This window comes from Sphaerodactylus townsendi, linkage group LG15 (genome assembly GCF_021028975.2).
Source record: "Sphaerodactylus townsendi isolate TG3544 linkage group LG15, MPM_Stown_v2.3, whole genome shotgun sequence".
NCBI lineage: Eukaryota > Metazoa > Chordata > Lepidosauria > Squamata > Sphaerodactylidae > Sphaerodactylus > Sphaerodactylus townsendi.
The window spans coordinates 13,947,604-13,967,591 of record NC_059439.1 but is presented as its reverse complement, the minus strand read 5'-3'; the positions used below and the strand labels follow the sequence as shown (position 1 = coordinate 13,967,591).

Genomic DNA, 19,988 nt, shown 5'->3' with positions numbered 1-19,988 from the left:
TAGTCTGGCAATTTTTCCTCCTACTGTTTCACCCACATCTGTGGCTGGCACCTTCAGAGACATTTCACAGTGAGATGTGTTTTGCTCTGTAGCACAGTGTGGAGTGATATTGTGGTGGGGTCTATTTTTGGTCCATTTCACAGGGCGGGGGGGTTGGTTAGGTACATTTGCATGTGTCCTGGTGGAGTTCATTTATAGTTGCATTTGTTGTTGTGTTTACAATCCCGTTCACAACTACAATTGCAGTTAATAGTTAACCCTTGCATTGAAGGGGTGACTAGAAAACTAAAGAGCCTGTATGGTGTAGTGGTTAAGAGCAAGTGGATTCTAACCTGGAGGGCCGGGTTTAATTCCCCACTCTTCCACCTGAGTGGCGGAGGCTTATCTGGTAAACCAGATTTGTTCCCCCATTCCTACATTTCTGCTGGATGACCCTGGGCTATTCACAGTTCTCCCTGAACTCTCTGCCTCACTTGGTGTCTGTTCTGCGGAGAGGAAGGGAAAGGAGCTTGTAAGCCACCTTGAGTCTCTTTACAGGAGAGAAAGGGGGGATATAAATCCAAATTCTTCTTCTTCCAAAAAAATAGACAGCAATACCAGCTCAAGATTGACTTTGCAGTTTCTGGGTAGGAATTTGTGGATATGTTCTGTGAACTATATTGCCTATGAACTATATTGCTGCATCTGCTGGCATGCCTATTTATACAAGATCAATGGTTTTCAATAAGGCCTTGCACAAATAGAAGCTCTAGCAAAAAGGGACGTACATTCCATGGCAGATCCTGTCTCATGCACGTGGCACAGGTACTAGGATCCAAGCCAGAGCAATTAGAATACTCAACATGGATTTTGCTCCTTAAAAACAGCTTGGGGTGGAGGGGGTGGGAATGACATCACAGGAGAAAAGCTTCACTTTCTCCTTGGCTCAATATTCTCTCTTGCTGGCCCCTTCCGCACATGGAGAATAATGTACTTTCAATCCACTTTCGCAATTGTTTGCAAGTGGATTTTGTTGTTCCACACAACAAAATCCAGCTGCAATGTGCATTGAAAGTGGATTGAAAGTACATCATTCTATATGTGTGGAAGGGGCGTCTTTCACACACAGCCACCTTTCACCTTGGAACAGAGGAAAAAGCAGGCACGACATGGGTACCTTTTGCCTTTCTGCCATTAAAGACAAATCCGAGCATAGCATTTCGGCCCACTCCGCACTGCAAATGTATAGCGGGTTGCAGTCGGAATAAAGTAACCTGCTTTCCTGGTTTTGTGCTCACATGCATCCATGCAGACAGCGATTGGAGCCCACGGAAACAATGTGGGTTGCTGTCGCACCTTCGCATCGAGGGACATCTTTTTTTTATTTACCTCCCACCAATGTGTAGCTATGCAGGCATGCAAAAATGAACCCCCACAGCCATCCTGACATCTCACGATACCACCATGCGACCATCTGCAGCTGCATAGCAACACAGATGCAAGCCACAACATAAAATTTAAAAGGGAAAGCGCAACCGAATAAAGCGCCCCTTGCCTGGCCGTTCGCTCACGAGCAGCTGCAACCCGGGATTTTCCAAAAGACTCATGAATAGTACGATTTTCAAAAAACATGTTTGGGGGAAAATAACACAGGGCAGACTCGCTTCAGGGGTGGGATCTGTGTGAAGTGCCCTCCCCCCAGAGGTGGGATCCAGCAGGTTCTCACAGGTTCCCGAGAGTAGGTTACTAATTATTTGTGTGTGCCGAGAGGGGGTTACTAATTGGTGATTTTGCCACATGAGTTTTGCCTTAGTTATGCCCCTCCTCTCAGCAGTAGCGCACAGAACTTGAAGCAGTCTAGCAGGAGGTGCACCGGCGTGTGTGGCAGCTTGCGCCTGCGTGCATTCATTTCCCGCCCAAGGACCGGCGCAGCGGCTGCATCGCTTTGGCCCTCAGCCCCAAGCCAGGAGGGAAATGCCCCACCCCTGGAATGCCTCCAGCCATGCCTTTCTCTTCGTTGCTCCTCAGCCCAGCCCCTTTGGTGCTACGCCACAGTTTGAATCCCACCACCATGGGAACCTGTTACTAAAATTTTTGGATCCCATCACTGCCTCCCCCCCAAAACAGATTTTTTTCCCCGTTCTAAACTCGTGTTTAATGGCCCGTGCAGAGTGGGCCTTCCAGTGGTGGTGCAACAGAGAGCATCCTGTTTCTGCTTCACGTTAGTTCTTGATTTGTCTAGGGTTTTTCTTTTAATGACACCTATGACAGTGATCAGTGTAACATATTGTGGGACTGAGCTGGGTAAATTAAGTATACATTTTCCGAACAGTGCGAGATCACCCCCCTGAAGTTTTGCACTGACAAACAACACAGAGGGCCTGTGGACACTTGGAATTGTTGAACCGATGGATACTTCAAACTTAAAGAACACAGAGTGGGCTAAATAGTCGCCCTAGTGGGAGGGCCAGCCAAACACACTAAACACACACCATATTACATTCAAAGAGTTGTTCAACTTGCTTTATGTGTATTGAAACCAAGACAAAATGGCGTGGAGCACTTTTAGTTAGAGGAAGGTTTCATTCCTCTTTTTTTCCTAAAGCACAAACAAATCTTGCTATTTCCAGTCAAAAGTTCGTCTGCCGTTTAAGTTTCTCCTTCAGATCCTAAGGACTAGAAACTTGCTTCCCTTTTTAACAAAATGAGGAAAAAGAAACATTGCACAGGTATTCTTCAAAGCCCTTTTTTGAAACGTACTGAGGAAGGAAAGGAGAGAAAGACCTCTATACTGTCTGCCCTCCTCCACACACAAACATTGCCCTTTAAGATAGAAGTGGAATGTGGAGCTGAACATAGTGAGGAAGTCATAAGGAGATTTTGCTTGGTGAGGCCTGTGCAGGATTGTCAACAACCCTTCTAAAGAGCAAGAGGTGTGAGGGTGGAAAAAAAAGGCAATTTTACTTCTAGAGCTTTGAGTGGGTTCTGCGAATCCCTCCCCCGACATCTCCTTTCAAGCTGAATCCCACACAAAGGCAATAAAACAGCCAGGAAACAGATCGCTCCACAGTTGCAAGGCAACTGCAAAATAACGTTCCATTCTTTTTCTCCATAGTTAATATGTTCTCCTTAATCAGACTTCAGAGGAATAAAGTACGACACAAATGAACTGCGAAGAGACCCTCATCCCCACTGTAAGCAGTTCCACCAGAGGAACCCAGATGGAGGCTTGGTGTCCACGGCCAGCAGGTGTCCCCTGTGGCTCCGGACCAGAAGGAAGGTCAACTCCGGCTAGCAATTCGACACACTTCCCTGCTTTCCTCAGGAGCTCAGCTGTCTTCTACCAGCTATCGAGGCAGGGAGAAGAGAGCGAGAATGCAACCATATCCAAAAACAGAGCCTTTTCCTGCCCAGTGGGATGTCTCTACGGGTGGGGGAAAGAAGTGCTCAACAGCAAGAGCCTTTGCAGGAAACCAGCTCTCTGATAAGGAGGACTCGACACAGGAGAACTGTTTAGCGCAATGCTGGGATCCCCGAGCATCATCTGTTTGTTTCAGTTCGCCAAGTGTTCTCGCCGGTCCAAGCCAGATGCTCATTCGGCTCACCAGATCGGACTCAGCAGCGTCTGCCCTCTAGCGCTTGAAAGCGAGAAAGCCAACAGACACCTCCAACTGCATCTCAAAGGGGCTCCTCCGACTTGCGCTGTGCCTCGACACGGTCAGCTGATGCTACGGTGCCAGCGTGGAGTGACCCTGGGTGACCCACCTCTTCTTCAGAAACTGGACTCTCCAATTGGCTGTCCTCCATGCTGATGTCACTCCAGTGAGGGAGGGGGTCGGCAGCACTTTGGGCAAGATGGCTTCCTCCTCCAAAGCTTGGACAGAGAAAAGGGAGTTTGGGGTTTCAAGGCAAAAGGTAAACAATACATTCAGACAAGTTCTGTCAGCAGGTCAAACAAATTTCTCTACCGCTTCCTGGAGTCAACGCCCCTGAATTGTTGTCCCTACCAGAAAGGACCTTAGCCCAAGGTCACCCAGCAGGAATGCAGGAGTGCGGAAACACATCTGGTTCACCAGGTAAGCCTCTGCCATTCATGTGGAGGAGAAGGGAATCAAACCTGGTTCTCCAGATTAGAGTTCACTGCTCTTAACCGCTACACCATCACCAGACCAAAGTCTGAAGATCCAGACTGGTGTAGCAAATAGAGGTTTGGACTACATCCCGGTAAACCCAGAGACAAACCCTGACTCCACCATGATGGTCACCAGGAGAATCGCTTTCTCAACGCCCAGCCTTCACTACAAGGTGACTTGCCAGGGCAGCCAGTGCTGATTCAGGGATCCTTTTTCAATATGATGCCCATTCAAGCAGGGCTCCAGCAGGGATAGAAAGTGGCATTATTTACCCAGTTTCATCCGGCAGATAAACCTTGTGTGTTAAGGGGAGGAATCGAATTGTGCCAATTACCTGCCACCCAAATCCCTTCTAGCCAGCAAAGCTGAGTGGTCATTCTCCTCTTGTACCCAGCCGCAGTTGGACATGGCATAATGGAGGATGGCATCCGTGACGCTCAGGGGTCCGCGTCCCTGGACACAAGCTTCAATCTCTGGCACAGAGAGCTGGCTCTGCAGGAAGAGGTGCAGTTGGCTGTCGGAAAGGAGTACCACGTTTTGTACCACCCTAGAACAAGGAAAATGGGGAGTCAGATGAGTACAAAACCCAGAGACAGAAGGAAGGGCCTGATAAGCCAAGTCAAGCATTCTCACACCCAGATCGGAAGCTATTGCCCTTCAAAATGGGATGGCTTTATTTTATTTATTCATTAGATTTATTAATCGCCCCTCCCATATTTGGCTCGGGGTGATGTACAATCAACAGTGTAATACATAAAAACTATTTCAACTGGAACCCATGATTTGAAAACAAAACAGTACCCAAATAATCAGATAAAACAGCCTACATAGTCCATAAAATCAGAAGTTAATAAACTGGACTACACTAAAAGCTGTAAAAACCGAACAGAGAAAAAAACTCAAACCTTTGGGCTAAGGAAACACATAGCCCTAGGGGAGACTGAGTCAGAGATCGGCCTCAACAAAATGCCTGGCAGAACAGTTCCGTTTTGCAGGCCCTGCGGAACTCCATGAAATCCTGCAAGGCCCTGATCTCCTCTGGGAGACTGTTCCACCAAGAAGGGGCCAAGGCCAAAAAGGCCCTGACCTGCATAGAGGTCAAACGAACCTCCCATGGGCCAGGGGAACTAAGGGTCCCTTGGCTCCAGATCTTACAGGTGCTCATGTCTGATTGCCACAGCACACCATTTCCTGGGTGGTGAAGATGACCCTTGGACTGGGAGGGACTCAATAGCAGGGGTTCCCCAACTTTGCCTTCTAGAAGGTGTCTGGCAGCATTTTACCGCCCATTTTCCCAAGAAAAGTCAGAGTTATACATGCACCCAACACCTCCTATTTTCCACTCACTTTTCCAGGAACTGCTGAAGACCCTGTCGTCGCTTCTCAATGAACTCATCCGTATGGCCAGCAAAGAAAGTGGACTTCCCAGGAAGCTCTGGGACAGGTCTGGAGGATAGAAGAAGAGAGCGTTATAGATACCATGGACCACCAATCACCACCCCCTGCCCAAAAAACCAGTGGTTTCTAGATCAATTCAAGCCTGAACTGTCCCTAGAAGCTAAAATGACTAACCCAAGGCTGTTGTACTTTGGTCCCATAATGAGAAGACAAGAGTCACTGGAAAAGACAATAATGCTAGGAAAAGTTGAAGGCAGCAGAAAAAGAGGAAGACCTAACATGAGATGGATTGACTCTGTGAAGGAAGCCACTGCCCTCAGCTTGCAAAACCTGAGCAAGGCTGTTAGCAATAGGACATTTTGGAGGATGCTGATTCAAAGTTACTTGACTGCACTTAAAATACCTGCACAGAGGCCCGTACAAAACAAATAGTTCCTGGGGGCTGTACAAGATTAGGACAGTGCCCCTGGGGCGAGGGGGGGGCAGAAAAGGGTCAAATCCCTCATCTACTACCCTATTACCCCCTGCCCCCCAATCCAAGTCAAAGGTGAATGAGGAAGGATAACTATGTAACCATTTCAAAAGCCATCCACAGCTTTTCCAGCATTTAGTCTGGCTTGGCCCTCCAGAATTGGAATTTACAGGGTAGACGTTTTGCAGGTGGACTGAAATAAAATCCCCTCCTCCCCTGGAAGTTGAATGGTGTTAAACTATCTGTGCAAAACCTCCCATTTCAAGCCTGCTCACTTTTTGCAAAACATCTCAGATTTCGTGCCCACAAAAATCCTAAGCACAGTTGCCCTCTTCCAAGTGCACAGCTTTGGTGGATTTTGAAGAGTGTGACTCTGCTTTAAATCAAATGGGAAATGTTGCAACGCAATTTGCACATGCTCTGGGAGCTTCCACTCATGTGTACGTGAGATGTCTCCCTTGATTTTATCAAGCTTTGTGTTTGGCATTGAGCAGTGCTGTACCAGGGCTAAATTGCACTTGGGGGCATGACTGGCTCCCTGCGCCTCCCCCCATGGCTCCCCACGGCCATCCTCCACACCCCACTTACTGAAGCCAGGGAGCCAGCAGGGAGACCAGGGGATGGTGGGGCTCAGACGGGCCTGGGGAGGGCAGGAGCCGGCATGCAGGGAGGCTGGGAGGGGGCAGGGCTTGGCGGCATGCATCCGGGGACATGGGATACCCCATTAGCGGTACGCCACTGCCATTGAGGTTTGACACAGGGAATAAAGGCAGAGGCACTCTGGCCCCGTCCACACATGCACTTTCAACCCACTCTCACAATTATTTGCAAGCGGATTTTGCTATTCCGCACAGCAAAATCCAGCTGCAAAGTGCATTGAAAGTGGATTGAAAGTGCATTACTCAACATGTGCGGAAGGGGCCTCAGAAGCAAAGGAGGCAGAATCTTGACCCTTAGAAAACAGTTCGCTTTAGGGGCAAACAGGCTCTTTTAAAAACAATGCTGCCGTTTCACACTTACACTAATCCTGCATTCTTCTGTAGCCGCTTCTTCAGCCACACGAACTCCCGGTACCGTCTGCGCACACAAGAAGTCTTGGCAGTGAAAGCTTTGCTGTTGGTCTGCATAGATGACAGGAGAATACACCTTACTGCAGGATTCCCTGTCTCTTCCTACTCTGGCTCCCTCTGCTGGCTGCTACATTAAAACCAAACCAGTATTATTATTATAATTACTCGGCTCTAAAGAACAAGACCTAAATCTAAGGGCTTTGTGGTCACGCCAACATCACCACTTGGGCCGGCTTGTAGTCTATTCAGGTTTGAGGACAGCCCAAACAGCATCCCATTAATGTGTCAGTTTTGTGGTTTGTACTTCACTCACACTGCATGTTGCAAAGTTCCACTGGGTTGCATGTTCCAACAGGGATCACATGCCCTGCCGGCAAAAAGCACTAGTAAGATATTCCTGCCTTTTCCTTCTCCCAGTGGCTACCTGCAGGTGGTAGAGGTTAGGGTGACCCACACAGACAATAAGTCACACAGCACTGGTGGCTGCAGTGGAGAGGAGAAAGGGGGTAAAAGAAACCCCTCCTACTTCCTGCAAAAATGGATCTGCTGCCCGCGTAGGGCTTTTTTGCATTAGTGGGAATTAGTGGGAAGAATCCAACTCAGCCCATTTTGAACATATTGATCCATGTTGTTAATAGTCCCTGTTATTAAGCCAATTAGAACTCTTTTTCATTTCTCTGTTTAAAGCTTTTATGGTTGTCCTTCGATTTATTGGTTTGATTAAACTCTAGAGTTCAACTCTTTTTTTTTTTTTCGTTTTCTTTTTTAAAGTATTTTTGTCAGGGAAAACTTTGCCTTTCACTCTGCAGCGATCTACTGTTTCAAAGCAACAATATGTAAAAATGTGGGGATCTTTCTTTAAAAAATGCCCTTAAGAGTTAGATTGACAGAGGGCTTTCGGATTTCTGCAGTCCTTAGTAAAAGGCGAAAGATTGATACGATCTGAAGAGAAACCAAAGTTTCCAGGGTGTGCATGATGCACCAATATAATGAAGCAGCCATGAAATGCTTACATCCCTGTTTCTTGGAAATGGGAAGTCACAGTGCAGTTCTAAGCAGAGCTATACCCTTCTAAACTCTTGGGATTACAAGAATGTAACTCTGTTTAGGATTGCAGTGCCAACTCACCTTGATTTCATTGTAGTAGAGCTACCCAGGTCGAAACAGACAACTGGCGCTAGCAACAATGACCAACATATTCCCTGTCAGAGTCACTTGTCCCAAGTACTGTAGAATCAGAGCTGGAAGAGACCCAAGGACCATCCGGTTCAAACTCCTGTCATGCAGGAGTACACAATCAAAGCACTCCCGACAGATGGCCATCCAGCCTCTCTTTAATAACCTCCACAGAAGGAGAATCCACCACTCTATGAGGCAGCATATTCCACTATTGAACTGCCCTGACCATCCGGAAGTTCTAATGTTTAGGTGGAATCTCTTTTCCTTCACCTTGAACCCATTATTCCTGGTCCTAGTCTCTGAAGCAACAGAAAACAAGCTTGCTCCATCTTCAACATGACATCTCGTCAAATATTCAAACGTGACTATCCTGTCATCCCTTAACTTGTTCTTCTCCAGACTAAACATACCCAGCTTCCAAAGTCTCTCCTCAGAGGGGATGGAATGCAGACCTTTTACCATTTTGGTTGACCTCCTCTGGACCCGTTCCAGCTTGTTACTATCCTTCTTGAATTGCGTTGCCCAGAACTGGACACAGTACTCCAGGTGAGGTCTGGCCAATGCAGAATAGAGTGGTACTATTAGGTCTCCCGATCTAGACACTATATTCTTGTTGATGCAACTCAGAATCGCATTGCCAACAGAGGTAGAGTGAGCAGTAACAGGAGAATGGACCTTATAAGGCACAGTGCATCTTGAGAGCTCTCTCCGCTCGTAATCCCACCTGGAACTTTCACTATTGGCCTTCAGACATCCAGTTAAGCCTTTCATTCACCTCCTGCTCCAGTTGCTTGGTTTTTGATTGCAGCTGTGAACTTCTATCTGAATATATCCAATCAATATGGACTGTATATTTCTGAAAGTGCCGGCTATTAGCGACATGATAGCCATGTTTAAATATTTGAAGGGATGCCATGTCGAAGAGGGAGCAAGCTTGTTTTCTGCTGCCTCAGAGACTAGGACACGAAGTAATGGATTCAAGATGCCGGAAAAGAGATTCCACCTAAACATTAGGAAGAACCTCCTGACCGTCAAGACTGTTCGACAGTGGGATTCACTGCTTCAGAGAGTTGTGGAGTCTCCTCCTTTGGAGGTTTTTAAACAGAGGCTGGATGAACATATGTCAGACTGCTTTGATTGTGCGTTCCTGCATTGCAGGGGGTTGGACCCGGGGGTCTCTTCCAACTCTATGTTTCTATGATTCTATGAATTTAGATTCTTCAGAAGTACAGGTTATAAATATTTTTCAGAAGGATTACAGTAACCATGAATATCCTCTAACCTGCCGTGGAAGCTGACTGGGAGACCTTGGGCCAGACACATATTTTTCTCTTCTCCTCATTTAACAACAACCCTGGGAGGTAGGTTAGGTTGTTCAACCTAATCTACCTCCCAGGGTTGTTGTTAAATGAGGGGAAGAGAAAAATGTAACCAGCTTCAGGTCCCCATTGGGGAGAATAGGGTATAAATGAAGTTTAAAAACCCAATTTATGCTAGTGCACCTCATAACTAGTTTTGTCACATGACACTGTATGGTCTTACACTCCCTACCCATTGCAATGCATGAACAAGGCTTTATACTTCAGGGGAAATAAAACTATGCTTTCTGTATAATTCACACGCCCACGCCTCATAAGAAATGGGTGTTACGCATTCCCACGTTATTTCATTCTGCCCAAAGCACCATTTGTTTTTGGAAATTTTTCTGCACATAAAAGGTCTTCTCAGGAGCAGCAGTGGCTTAGGAGGTTAAGAGCTCATGTATCTAATCTGGAGGAACCGGGTTTGATTCTCCGCTCTGCCGCCTGAGCTGTGGAGGCTTATCTGGGGAATTCAGATTAGCCTGTACACTCCCACACATGCCAGCTGGGTGACCTTGGGCTAGTCACAGCTTCTCACAGCTCTCTCAGCCCCACCTACCTCACAGGGTGTTTGTTGTGAGGGGGGAAGGGCAAGGAGATTGTAAGCCCCTATGAGTCTCCTATAGGAGAGAAAGGGGGGATATAAATCCAAACTCTTCTTCTTCTTCAGTCATTTTAGTTGCTTCGTTTTGGGCTTCCTCAAGTTGTAGCATTCCTGTTTTTCCACACTTACATGAAGGAATATTTTGTAGTCTACGTAGGAGTTCCAGGACCCCTCGTTTTGAACACGAGGATCTTGGACACGCACAGTGGTCAGCTCCTAAAAGTGAAGGCAAGGGGGAAATGATCATATTCAAACATTTCTGACGCCAATACCAGTCCCTAATCTTCCAACAGTTTGTAGTAATCCACTCATGTAGAAGAAGGCAATCCACACACATGATGAAAAGCCTCCCTGGATCTGACCAGTTTAGTCATTATACTTTCTCAAAGGATAACTAGATGTCCGCAAGGAAGCTCACAAACAAACCATGAAATCAACAGTCCTCTTTGCTTGGTCTGTCCCCAGGTCCTGGTTCTAAGAGGTATACTGCCACTGACCATGGAGGTTCCACCATGAATTTCTCCAAGTCTAGTTTATAGCTGGGGATATGGAATGGTATAGTATAGCCCAATCTGGGAAGCTAAGTAGGGTCAGTATTGAATGGAAGACCACCAAGGAAGGCTTTGCAGAGGAAGGAAATGGAAACTACCTCTGCGTAATCACTTGCCTTGAAAATGCTATAGAGATGGAAAGTGCCATCAAGTCACACCTGAGTTACAGTGACCCTGTAGAGTTTCCAAGGCAAGGGATGCTCAGATGCATTTTGCCACTGCATACTTTCACGTGAGCTTAGAGAGTTCTGGGAGAACTGTGATTGAAGCCAGCATGCTTCATGTGAAGGAGTGGGGGATTGAACCAGGATCTTCAGATTAGAGTCTGCTGCTCTTAACCACTATGCCACGCTGGTTGTTTGCTTGGACCACACCCAGCCAGAATCCTGGGCTTTCGGGATGCAGCTTCCCCACTTCTGGTGACTGCAGTCAAGGGGACAGATCTGCCACTGCCCAAGGGCTTGCTTACCTCTTGGTCTTGATATTCTAACATCCTATCTCCACTGCCCCAGGGGAAGCATCTGTTGTGGAGGAAAAGGAATTAATTAGCACAGGGAATTGTTACCTTAAAGAGGAAATTGCTCATTAGGTGTTCCTAGTGCAATCTTCTTCAGAAAGAAAAGCTTAATGGCTAGGCCTGCTCTGATCCCATTTATAATACCATCAGCATGATTCTTAAGCAAAACTGGAGCCAACTGTGAGGGCAGGTTTGGATTTAGAACTATGATCTGGGAAGCCTGGGTTCAAATTCCCAGTATGACAACAGGGGGGGGGGTGTCTTGGGCTATTTACTGTTCCTCAGCCTACCTGGTAGGGTGGTTGTTGTGTGGATAAAATGGAAGAGGGGAGAATGGATGCACCCTACCCAGAGTTCCGCTGAGAAAAGGCTGGATAAAAAGGTACTAAATAAATCAAGTACACTGCGATTTTCCTGCAACTGAATGCAAAGGGCAGGAAAAAAAGGGATGGGGGGTTTGATGAAGAGTTCAGAGAATGCATATATACATTTGCCATAGTGTTTTATCAGTGAGTCCAATATGAAGTAAAAAACCAAGAGGTGTCTTGGTTAATCAACCGGCAGGTTTGGAGGTTTTTTTATACAAGCACCTATAAATGCTGAAGAAGGCAAGTATGGTTTTAGACAGAAAGGGATGCCTTTTTAGGTAGAATTAACTGTTGTGTGGTAGTCAGAGTTCTAGACTGAAGAAGCTGAGTAAGTTTCATGTCAAATGAGGATCTCCTTAGTGTAGCACTCTACCGGTGGAACCAATTTAGATAATTCCCCTGGGAGTTCGGAAAGTGGTGTTGATAGGGTAAGTGGGCCGTGAACATCTTGAAGTGGTAATCCCGCCAGAAAATGTAGTAGATGTCAACAGGGAAGTGCAGGATTTCCACAGGGACTTGCCCATATGATCCAGATAACGACCACACAAAGCCAGCTCTAAACGTTACTTTAACTTTTGAGTTTTTAAAAAAGACATTTACCTCATTTTTTTAATTAAAAAAGATATTTTCACCTCACTTTTCTACCCACAGGAGACTTAAAGCAATATCATTGATCATTCTCCCATTCTTCATCTTATTCTCACAACAACCCTCTGAGGTAGGTTACGCTGACAGTGACTGGCCCATGGTTATCAGCAAACTGGCACAGAATAGGGATTCAGGCCTGAATACGCCAGAACCTAGTCTTCCGCTAAGCCAAATTAGCTGAAGGAGCAGTAAACCACACAGAAACAACTTTTCGTCTGCATTAAGATGAACCCAAATTTGAATGAAACATCCACATACTTTGGGTTATTCAGAAGGAAATAATATAATGTACGTGAAGGAGGTTACATGTATCTGAAAGAAATGTGATGGGTGCTTGAATCCTGGTTTAGCGTACTAAATTAAAAAATGCCTGAACTTGAAGGCAGGAAATTTTTTAAGTTGCAGACTAGTTTACACCAGGAATTATTCTAAACGATGCCGTCCCCTCAGGGGCAAGGACATGTATCTAAACAGGCACTGTCGGACTTAGCTGCTCTGGCAGGCTAATTGTTTCAATTCTACTTTTTATTAGTTTGCAAAGTGCTTGGCAATTCTTATCTGATCCTCACGCCCTCTTCTTAAGAAGGGCTGCCCAATTTTCCTGTTTTTCTCTCTCATTGTGATGAATATGAACTTGGATGTACTCTGATAACTGGCTGCTGAGGTCCCCCCCCCCCCCCGGGGGGCCACAATCTGGTGGTTTTTTGCTCTTCCTAACTGGGATGATTTATTTTCAAACTTCAAACGTGTACCCACATCCACACACAACCTCTTTGTGAGGCAGATTTTCAGTTCCTAAAGGCACAGAGAGGATCCACCACTCCTGTTTAGACAAGCCTGTAAAATAGCCTAAGAGAATTGGCTGCAAGAAGAAATGTGACTCAGGGCTTCCAATTCAGGCAGGATTGTGGCCTCCCTGCCGCCACCCAGGCATGGGAGGATGGGACCCCAAACTTGAATTTCAGGCACCTTTGAATTCCAATCCGCCTCCTCAGAAGAGAAGGGGGAGGAGGACGACTTTGGATTTATACCCCACCTTTCTCTCCTGTAAGGAGACTCAAGGTGACTTACAAGCGCCTTTCCCTTCCTCTCCCCACAACAGACACCTTGTGAGGTAGGTGGAGCTGAGAGAGTTCTGAGAGAACTGTGCCTAACCCAGGGTCACCCAGCAGGAATGTAGGAGTGCAGAAACACATCTGGTTCACCTCTGATAAACCTCTGCCACTCAGGTGGAGGAGCGGGGAATCAAACCCGGTTCTCCAGATCAGAATCCATCTACTCTTAACCACAACACCACACTGGCATTTTGTACAAGGATTTAATGGCTGCATGTTGGATAAGAAGCACTTCACGTATTTTGCAGATCGAAGGACTCTTCTGGGGGAAGAAAGTCATTTTCAACTGAATTTATTGGTTTAGTTTACATTGCTCTCCAAAGAATCTAGGGCTATAGGAGAAAGTAATTGCCGCCTTCACTTGGGAACTTGCCCTGGTATGCATCGAGATTCACAAGAGTACGAGAAATTGCCATCAGCTGTAAAAGGGCAGTAGGTGTTTGACTACTATTCCTGAATGGATACAATTGGATAGAGATTACAGTTGATTTCCAGACCGCCAAGATCAGTTCCTCTGGAGAAAATGACTGCTTTGGAGGGTGGACTCTGCGGCACTGAACACGGCTGAGATCCTTCTCCTCACCCAACTGTGCCCTTCTCAGACTCCACTCCAAAAATTTCTAACCCAGAGCCTGAGACCCAGAATTAAGAAGGTTTCTAATATATCTAACCTATTTCACAGGGTGGAGTGGGGGAGGGGCGGTCTGGAAAAATGGATCCAAGAGAATACCACATTTATTTAACAATATAAGCCCACGCCCCACCCCCAATCCGTTCAGAGGCTAGCTGCTCAATCCAGTATCACAGAGATTTCTCCTTCTCTAGCCTCCTCCTTCAAGGCTTAAAAAAACAGTGTTGTGTAGTGGTTAGTGTCAGATTAAGTTTGCTCTCCCTTCACTCTGCCAAGGAAGCTTGCTGGATAACCTTGGACCACATCACCCGCGCAGAGCCCAACCTACTTCACAGAGTCACTGGAAGGATCAAATGGAGGAGAGGTTAATGATCTCCGCCACTTTAAGGGCCCACTGGAGAGAAACACAAGACATAAACGAAGCAAATACATCATGTGCATAAATATGTAAAACAATAATGAAAAAACATCTCTTCCCCTCACCAGAGATTAACCTCAAAGCCCATTTCCAAAGTCAACAACTGAAACACAAACAGCTGAGAAGTCTCAGAGCATGTACAGAGTTCCTTTGACAGCTGGCATGGTGTAGTAGTCCGAAGGTCAGACTGGGAGACTCAAGTTGAAATCCACACTTTGGTATGGAACCTCCCTGGATGCCTCTGAGCCAATCACAAACGTTCTTAACCTAACCTACCTAATTCCAATTCCAAAACCATTATTAGGCATAAAATCAAGAGAACATCAAGCATTTCCAGATGCAATAGAAAATCATTCTCTACCTAACCTACCTTATAGGGTGGTTGTGAGGATAAAAATGGAGACAAGAGAAAAGGATATTGCAATTTACTTTGGGTCCCCAGTGGAGGGCAGAGAAGAGCAGCATTAATGTCTGTGTTAAAAATAAACAGAACCACAGATAACCAGCCTGTCCCTCCCTTCCCACACACACTCTGGATTGGCAGAGGACAGAGGTAAGAACTTCCAAACAGGCCCAAGCGCTTCACTCCCTAACTGAACAGTGCCCTTGGCCAGTACAGGCTACCCATCCTGGCCCGCCAGCCACAACAGTGCCATAATCTCAGTTTTGTCATCAGAGAGCTGATTGAGGAAGCGGTCTGTGTTCAAATCCCAGACTGACCACAAACTCACCGGGCACTTTCTGGGCAACATCTCACCACACCACACATGCTTGATAATATGGGATTTAATAGCTTATGACATTTTAAATCCTTGTAACCATTCGAGAGGGATTTCTGCATCCTTGGTATAGTAAGTAAAGGAGGAATGCTATTTTGTCAGGGGAGGGGGGGGGTCTGCTGAAAGATGATGCCACCACACTGCTTTAGTGAACTGCTCCATGAATTCTGTATCCTTCGTGCACCCCCACTGGCAGGGACGCAAATCCTGGCATCTTTTCCTCCCGTCCATTTTTTAAAAAATTACAAAGTGTGGAATAAATGGTCCACACAACCATGGCATGAGGCTAGGATGAGAGATCATAAGGTCGCCAAATTTTGTAGTAAAGCCAGAATTTGAACCCAAGCTTCCCTGTTCTCAGTCCAGCAGTGATATTACTGGCAGTTAATCAAACCCAGATTTTTTAAAAAAGTTCAGAAATACAGGTTTATTGAGTGTTTTTCAACACTTTTAAGTGTTTTCCAACAAGCTGGGGAAGAAGAATAACATGGACCCAGTTAAGATGTTGCAATAGTTCTCGGTCGGATTATTCATTGTTTTCATAGCCAGCTGAGTTCTTTCTTTTCACGCATTCAAATTCTTCATTCTGCCAGGAATAATACAGGTGATGATAAATGGAGGAGCCACCCGGAAGAACTGCAAACTGCCAGGCGTTGGGAATCCCTTTGGAAAAGTAGTTGGGAAATGCTCTCTGTTCGAAAGGAGATGAGCTGTAGGCGATCACAGTGGATAGCCATCGTGGCAATTCTTTCTGCTCAGCGTCTTCTGAAAGGTCACTCCTTCCCACTCCAGCCTCAGTAAAAGCAACAGACCAGGCCCAGATTTTGCAGGCTTTGAAAGATTCTGCCAAAATACTGTTAAGCACTAGACAGCAAGAAGATGAAGAGTTTGGATTTATACCCCACTTTTCTCTCCTGTAAGGAGACTCAAGGTGGCCTACAAGCTTCTTTCCCTTCCTCTCCCCACAACAGACACCTTGTGAGGTAGGTGGGGCTGAGAGAGTTCAGAGGGAACTGTGACTAGTCCAAGGTCACCCAGCAGGAATGTAGGAGTGTGGAAACACATCTGGTTCACCAGATAAGCCTCTGCCACTCAGGGGGAGGAGTGGGGAATCAAACCTGGTTCTTTCACCTGCTCTTAACCACTACACCACGCTGGCTCTCAGCTTAGCCCAGCATGGAAGAAGCTTTAAGCAGCGGTGAACAGTTCCGGTATAATTGAGGACTGGCAACACATCACAAAAGGCTGAAGAAGTGGACCTGCTTCCATGAAATGGGAGAAATATTGACCGGCTTACTCATTCTGCTGTTATGTATATTGTTTGGACTTCTACGGATGCCTTTGTATTACACCACTTCTACCTGGGTTTTGCTGACTAGGTTCTTGGATGGCATATTGTGCTTCAAAAGCATTTGTGATATTAATACCCTTAATGCAGAGTTTGGTCGCTCTCTGGGATTACATGCATTTAGCATTTATATTTGGATTCGTGTCCTCATTTCGATTTAGTGCTTGTTTGCCTGCTTATGCCGTCTTATCCTGAAACAAACCACTGGCCCGTTAAGGTCAAGTCTGTCTACTCTACCTGGCAGAATCTCTCCAAGATCTCAGGACAAAGTCTCTCACATCACCTACTACCGCAACCTTTGTAACTGAAGGTGCCCAGGATCGAACCTGGGAGCTTCTGCACGCAACAGAGATGTTCTACCAGGGAACCACTGCCGCTTCCCTCAGTACAATGCAGGTCCTTCATTGCCAGTCCGCGAGAAAAGGGAAGCACTATAAGCAACAAGACAGGGGAATGCCAGGGGTGGCGGAAGAGGGCAATGGTACGCTTGGACGCTGTGTGTATTTGGCACAACCAAGATCCCTGGCTACGGTCCACTTAACTGCAAAAATGCAAACGCTCTGAAATGCGCCTGGGGCTAAAATAGAAATAGGACGGGAGGGGCCTCGCCAATGGCTCAGGCAAGGCGCTGCTTGTCTATCATCCCCGGCAGCTGCTTTTCCAAAGGCTCCAACAAAATGACCCCCTCCCCACACACCCATTCAGGTCTATTGACAAAAACCAGCCCTTCGCACAGATAGGAAGCAAACGATTCCCTCACTACCGCCGAGGCAAGAGTTTTTGCAACGCCAGGGCGCGAACCGTCTACACTGAACGATGCCTACATCTGCGACTCCCATCGGCATCCCTGGGCCACGAACCCGCCAGCAAACAAGCCACTTGTTTCCTCCCGATAGCAATCCCCACCCATGCCTCTGGGACTTATTCAAGCACCCACCCCCGCCCCCTTTTTCCCACTTCGCTCCCACCCCACACCCCTACTGCATGCTCCCTCCCACCCCTTTCCATGCTTCCACCTCTTCACTCACGGTCTGGTTTTCCTCAATAGACGTCCCCCAACCGGGCGACCCTGCCTATCGCGGCGGCCCCTTTAAGAAGACTGAAACCCAGCGGCATTTCGGACACTAGTTATGTTACGTGACTACTCCCCCAGCTGGAAGAAGCGGACCGCGCGGGTTGATGGGAAATGTAGTTTCAGGCTCGGGGTAACTCGCGGAGACGAGATTTGTAGTTTCCAGCTACAAATCGCCTCCTGGACGCGCGAAGATCCCAGTTCTTTATTTGGCATCGAGATATCCAAGACAAACGCCCTCCTCAGTTCTATATCCGACATGCAGCAGCATATGTGGACTTAAAAACAAAAAGGGGGGGAGTAAATCTGGGTGAAATCAATGGGATTTTATCCCAGGAAAATGAGACTGAGACTTCATCCATGAAGAAGATGCGTTCAGAGAGGAGGATGTATGAATTTCCACCCTTTAGTAGGTTTTTGTGCCAGAGCTCCTCTCTAGGATTTCCTTCCCTAGAAAGGTTTAAGAGTATTCTGTGCATGTTCAGAGGCCGATTCCACACAGCAAATGTATAACAGGTTGCAGTCGTGTTAAAGAAACCCACTTTCCTTTTTCCTGTTCACATGCGTGCCCCCACTGGGTTTAATAGACTTGGGTCACCTTTTTGGTGGCATAAGTCTGAAGCCCCAGTCACCGGGAGGAAACTGACTAACGTTGGCCATGTCCCCAGACTGCCCCTGTTACACTGGCTGTGGGGGCACAAAGATGCTAGTGCAGTATCCTGCACCTTATCCCACTGCAGAGGAGGGCAATTTTACCTGTGCAGCCCCACACTGCTCCCACAGGTGGATTCACTGCCCCTCCCAGTGAATGTGTGTTCCTGAATTGCAGGGGTTGGACTTGATGGCACTTGTTACGAACAGGTGGATTCTAATCTGGAGACCGGGTTTGATTCCCCACTCCTCCACCTGAGTGTCAGAGGCTTATCTGGTGAACCAGATGTGTTTCCACCCTCCTGCATTTCTGCTAGGTGACCTTGGGCTGCTAGTCACAGTTCTCTCAGAACTCTCTCAGTCCCACCTACCTCACAAGGCGTCTGTTGTGTGGAGAGGAAGGGAAAGGAGCTTGTAAGCCACCTTGAGTCTCCTTGCAGGAGAGAAAGGTGGGATATAGAATCCACTCTTCTCTTCTTCTTCTACTTCCTAAAAACATTTGGTGAGCACCAGAAAAAGATATTTGTGGGCCTAAGGGTGCCCACAGGCACAGCATTGGGGACCCATCCCTGCCATATGCAGTATGTGATTATAAAAATACCACTTAAATACACATTTTAAGGTTACATAAATTTGAAGATTACATAAATTGAATAAGACAAGTTCCCACCGAACATCAACTCATTTCAAAAAGTGGTCTTCTACAATTCATTTTAAACCCTCCCATTAATTAGAGACAAAAATCAGTGGTTCATCACTTGGCTGTATGGCCGTGGTCTGGTAGTTTTGCTCCTGACTTTTCACCCACATCTATGGCTGGCATCTTCAGAGGCATGTCATGGTAAGATGTGTCTCTCTCCATTGACCCATGTGCAGTGATTTGCATGTGTCTGGGTGGAGTTCATTTACAGTTGCTTTGCCGTTTCATTTGCGATCGTACACACAACTGCAATTGCCATTGCCACAAAAGTATTGACAAGGAATCAATCAATCCAAATCCTTCCCCAAGTGTAACATTGTGAAAAGAGATAACTGGCACATTAGCATGCTTCTGGATGGAGTTCATTTCCAATCTCATTCACAATTGCATCTGTAATCCCATTTGCCAGGTAAATCTTGACTAGGAATCAATCAAAATCCTTTTCCACTGTACCAATGTGCAGCCAAATACATTTCTCGCTTGATTTACTATACCTTTGGCCTCTCAAGTCCGTTATTGCAGTTTTATAACGGATTTGCAGTTTAATAACGGATGTAAACCCTAGACGCATCACTAATGTGAGAAAAAAACATACCCATGACCCATCTGATCACATATCTTTTTATCAAATGACTAAAACAATCTTCAAACTGGCTTTTAAGGTACTCCCACCCATTGGGGGTGGGGTGGGGGGAAAGGAGTCTGTAAGTCCCTTTACTGGAGAAAACGGGGAGATATAAATCCAAACTCTTCTTCCTAGACTCCAGTTGCGAGCTCAACTTCAAAGCGCCAAAAAGAGAGGGGGGAAAACTACGTCTCCCAGAGAGCCACGCGGGCGAGGGGCAACGTTGAGAGCGCCCAGTCTAGGCCCCTCTCGCTGCTGGGAGTTGTACTATTCCTGGAGGGGAGTACATTCACAGAGAGAACTGTATCCGCTCCCAGAAGGCCGCGGGCGAAGGGCTGAAGCGGGGAGGGGTGGGAGGAGGCTGGGGAG

General features: G+C 46.7%; 1 protein-coding gene across 1 annotated transcript; it reads right to left on the bottom strand.

The window, feature by feature from the left end:
- Positions 1–2,475: 2,475 nt before the first annotated feature.
- SNX11 (sorting nexin 11) lies at positions 2,476–17,735 on the bottom strand. Its single transcript, XM_048518178.1, has 7 exons — positions 17,600–17,735; positions 11,217–11,268; positions 10,326–10,412; positions 7,003–7,103; positions 5,460–5,558; positions 4,447–4,659; positions 2,476–3,853 (listed from the first exon to the last, which is right to left on the bottom strand). The coding sequence occupies exons 2-7, from the start codon at positions 11,238–11,240 to the stop codon at positions 3,658–3,660; spliced, it is 720 nt and encodes a 239-aa protein (XP_048374135.1). The 5' UTR covers positions 11,241–11,268; positions 17,600–17,735; the 3' UTR covers positions 2,476–3,657.
- Between the last annotated feature and the right edge of the window lie 2,253 nt (positions 17,736–19,988).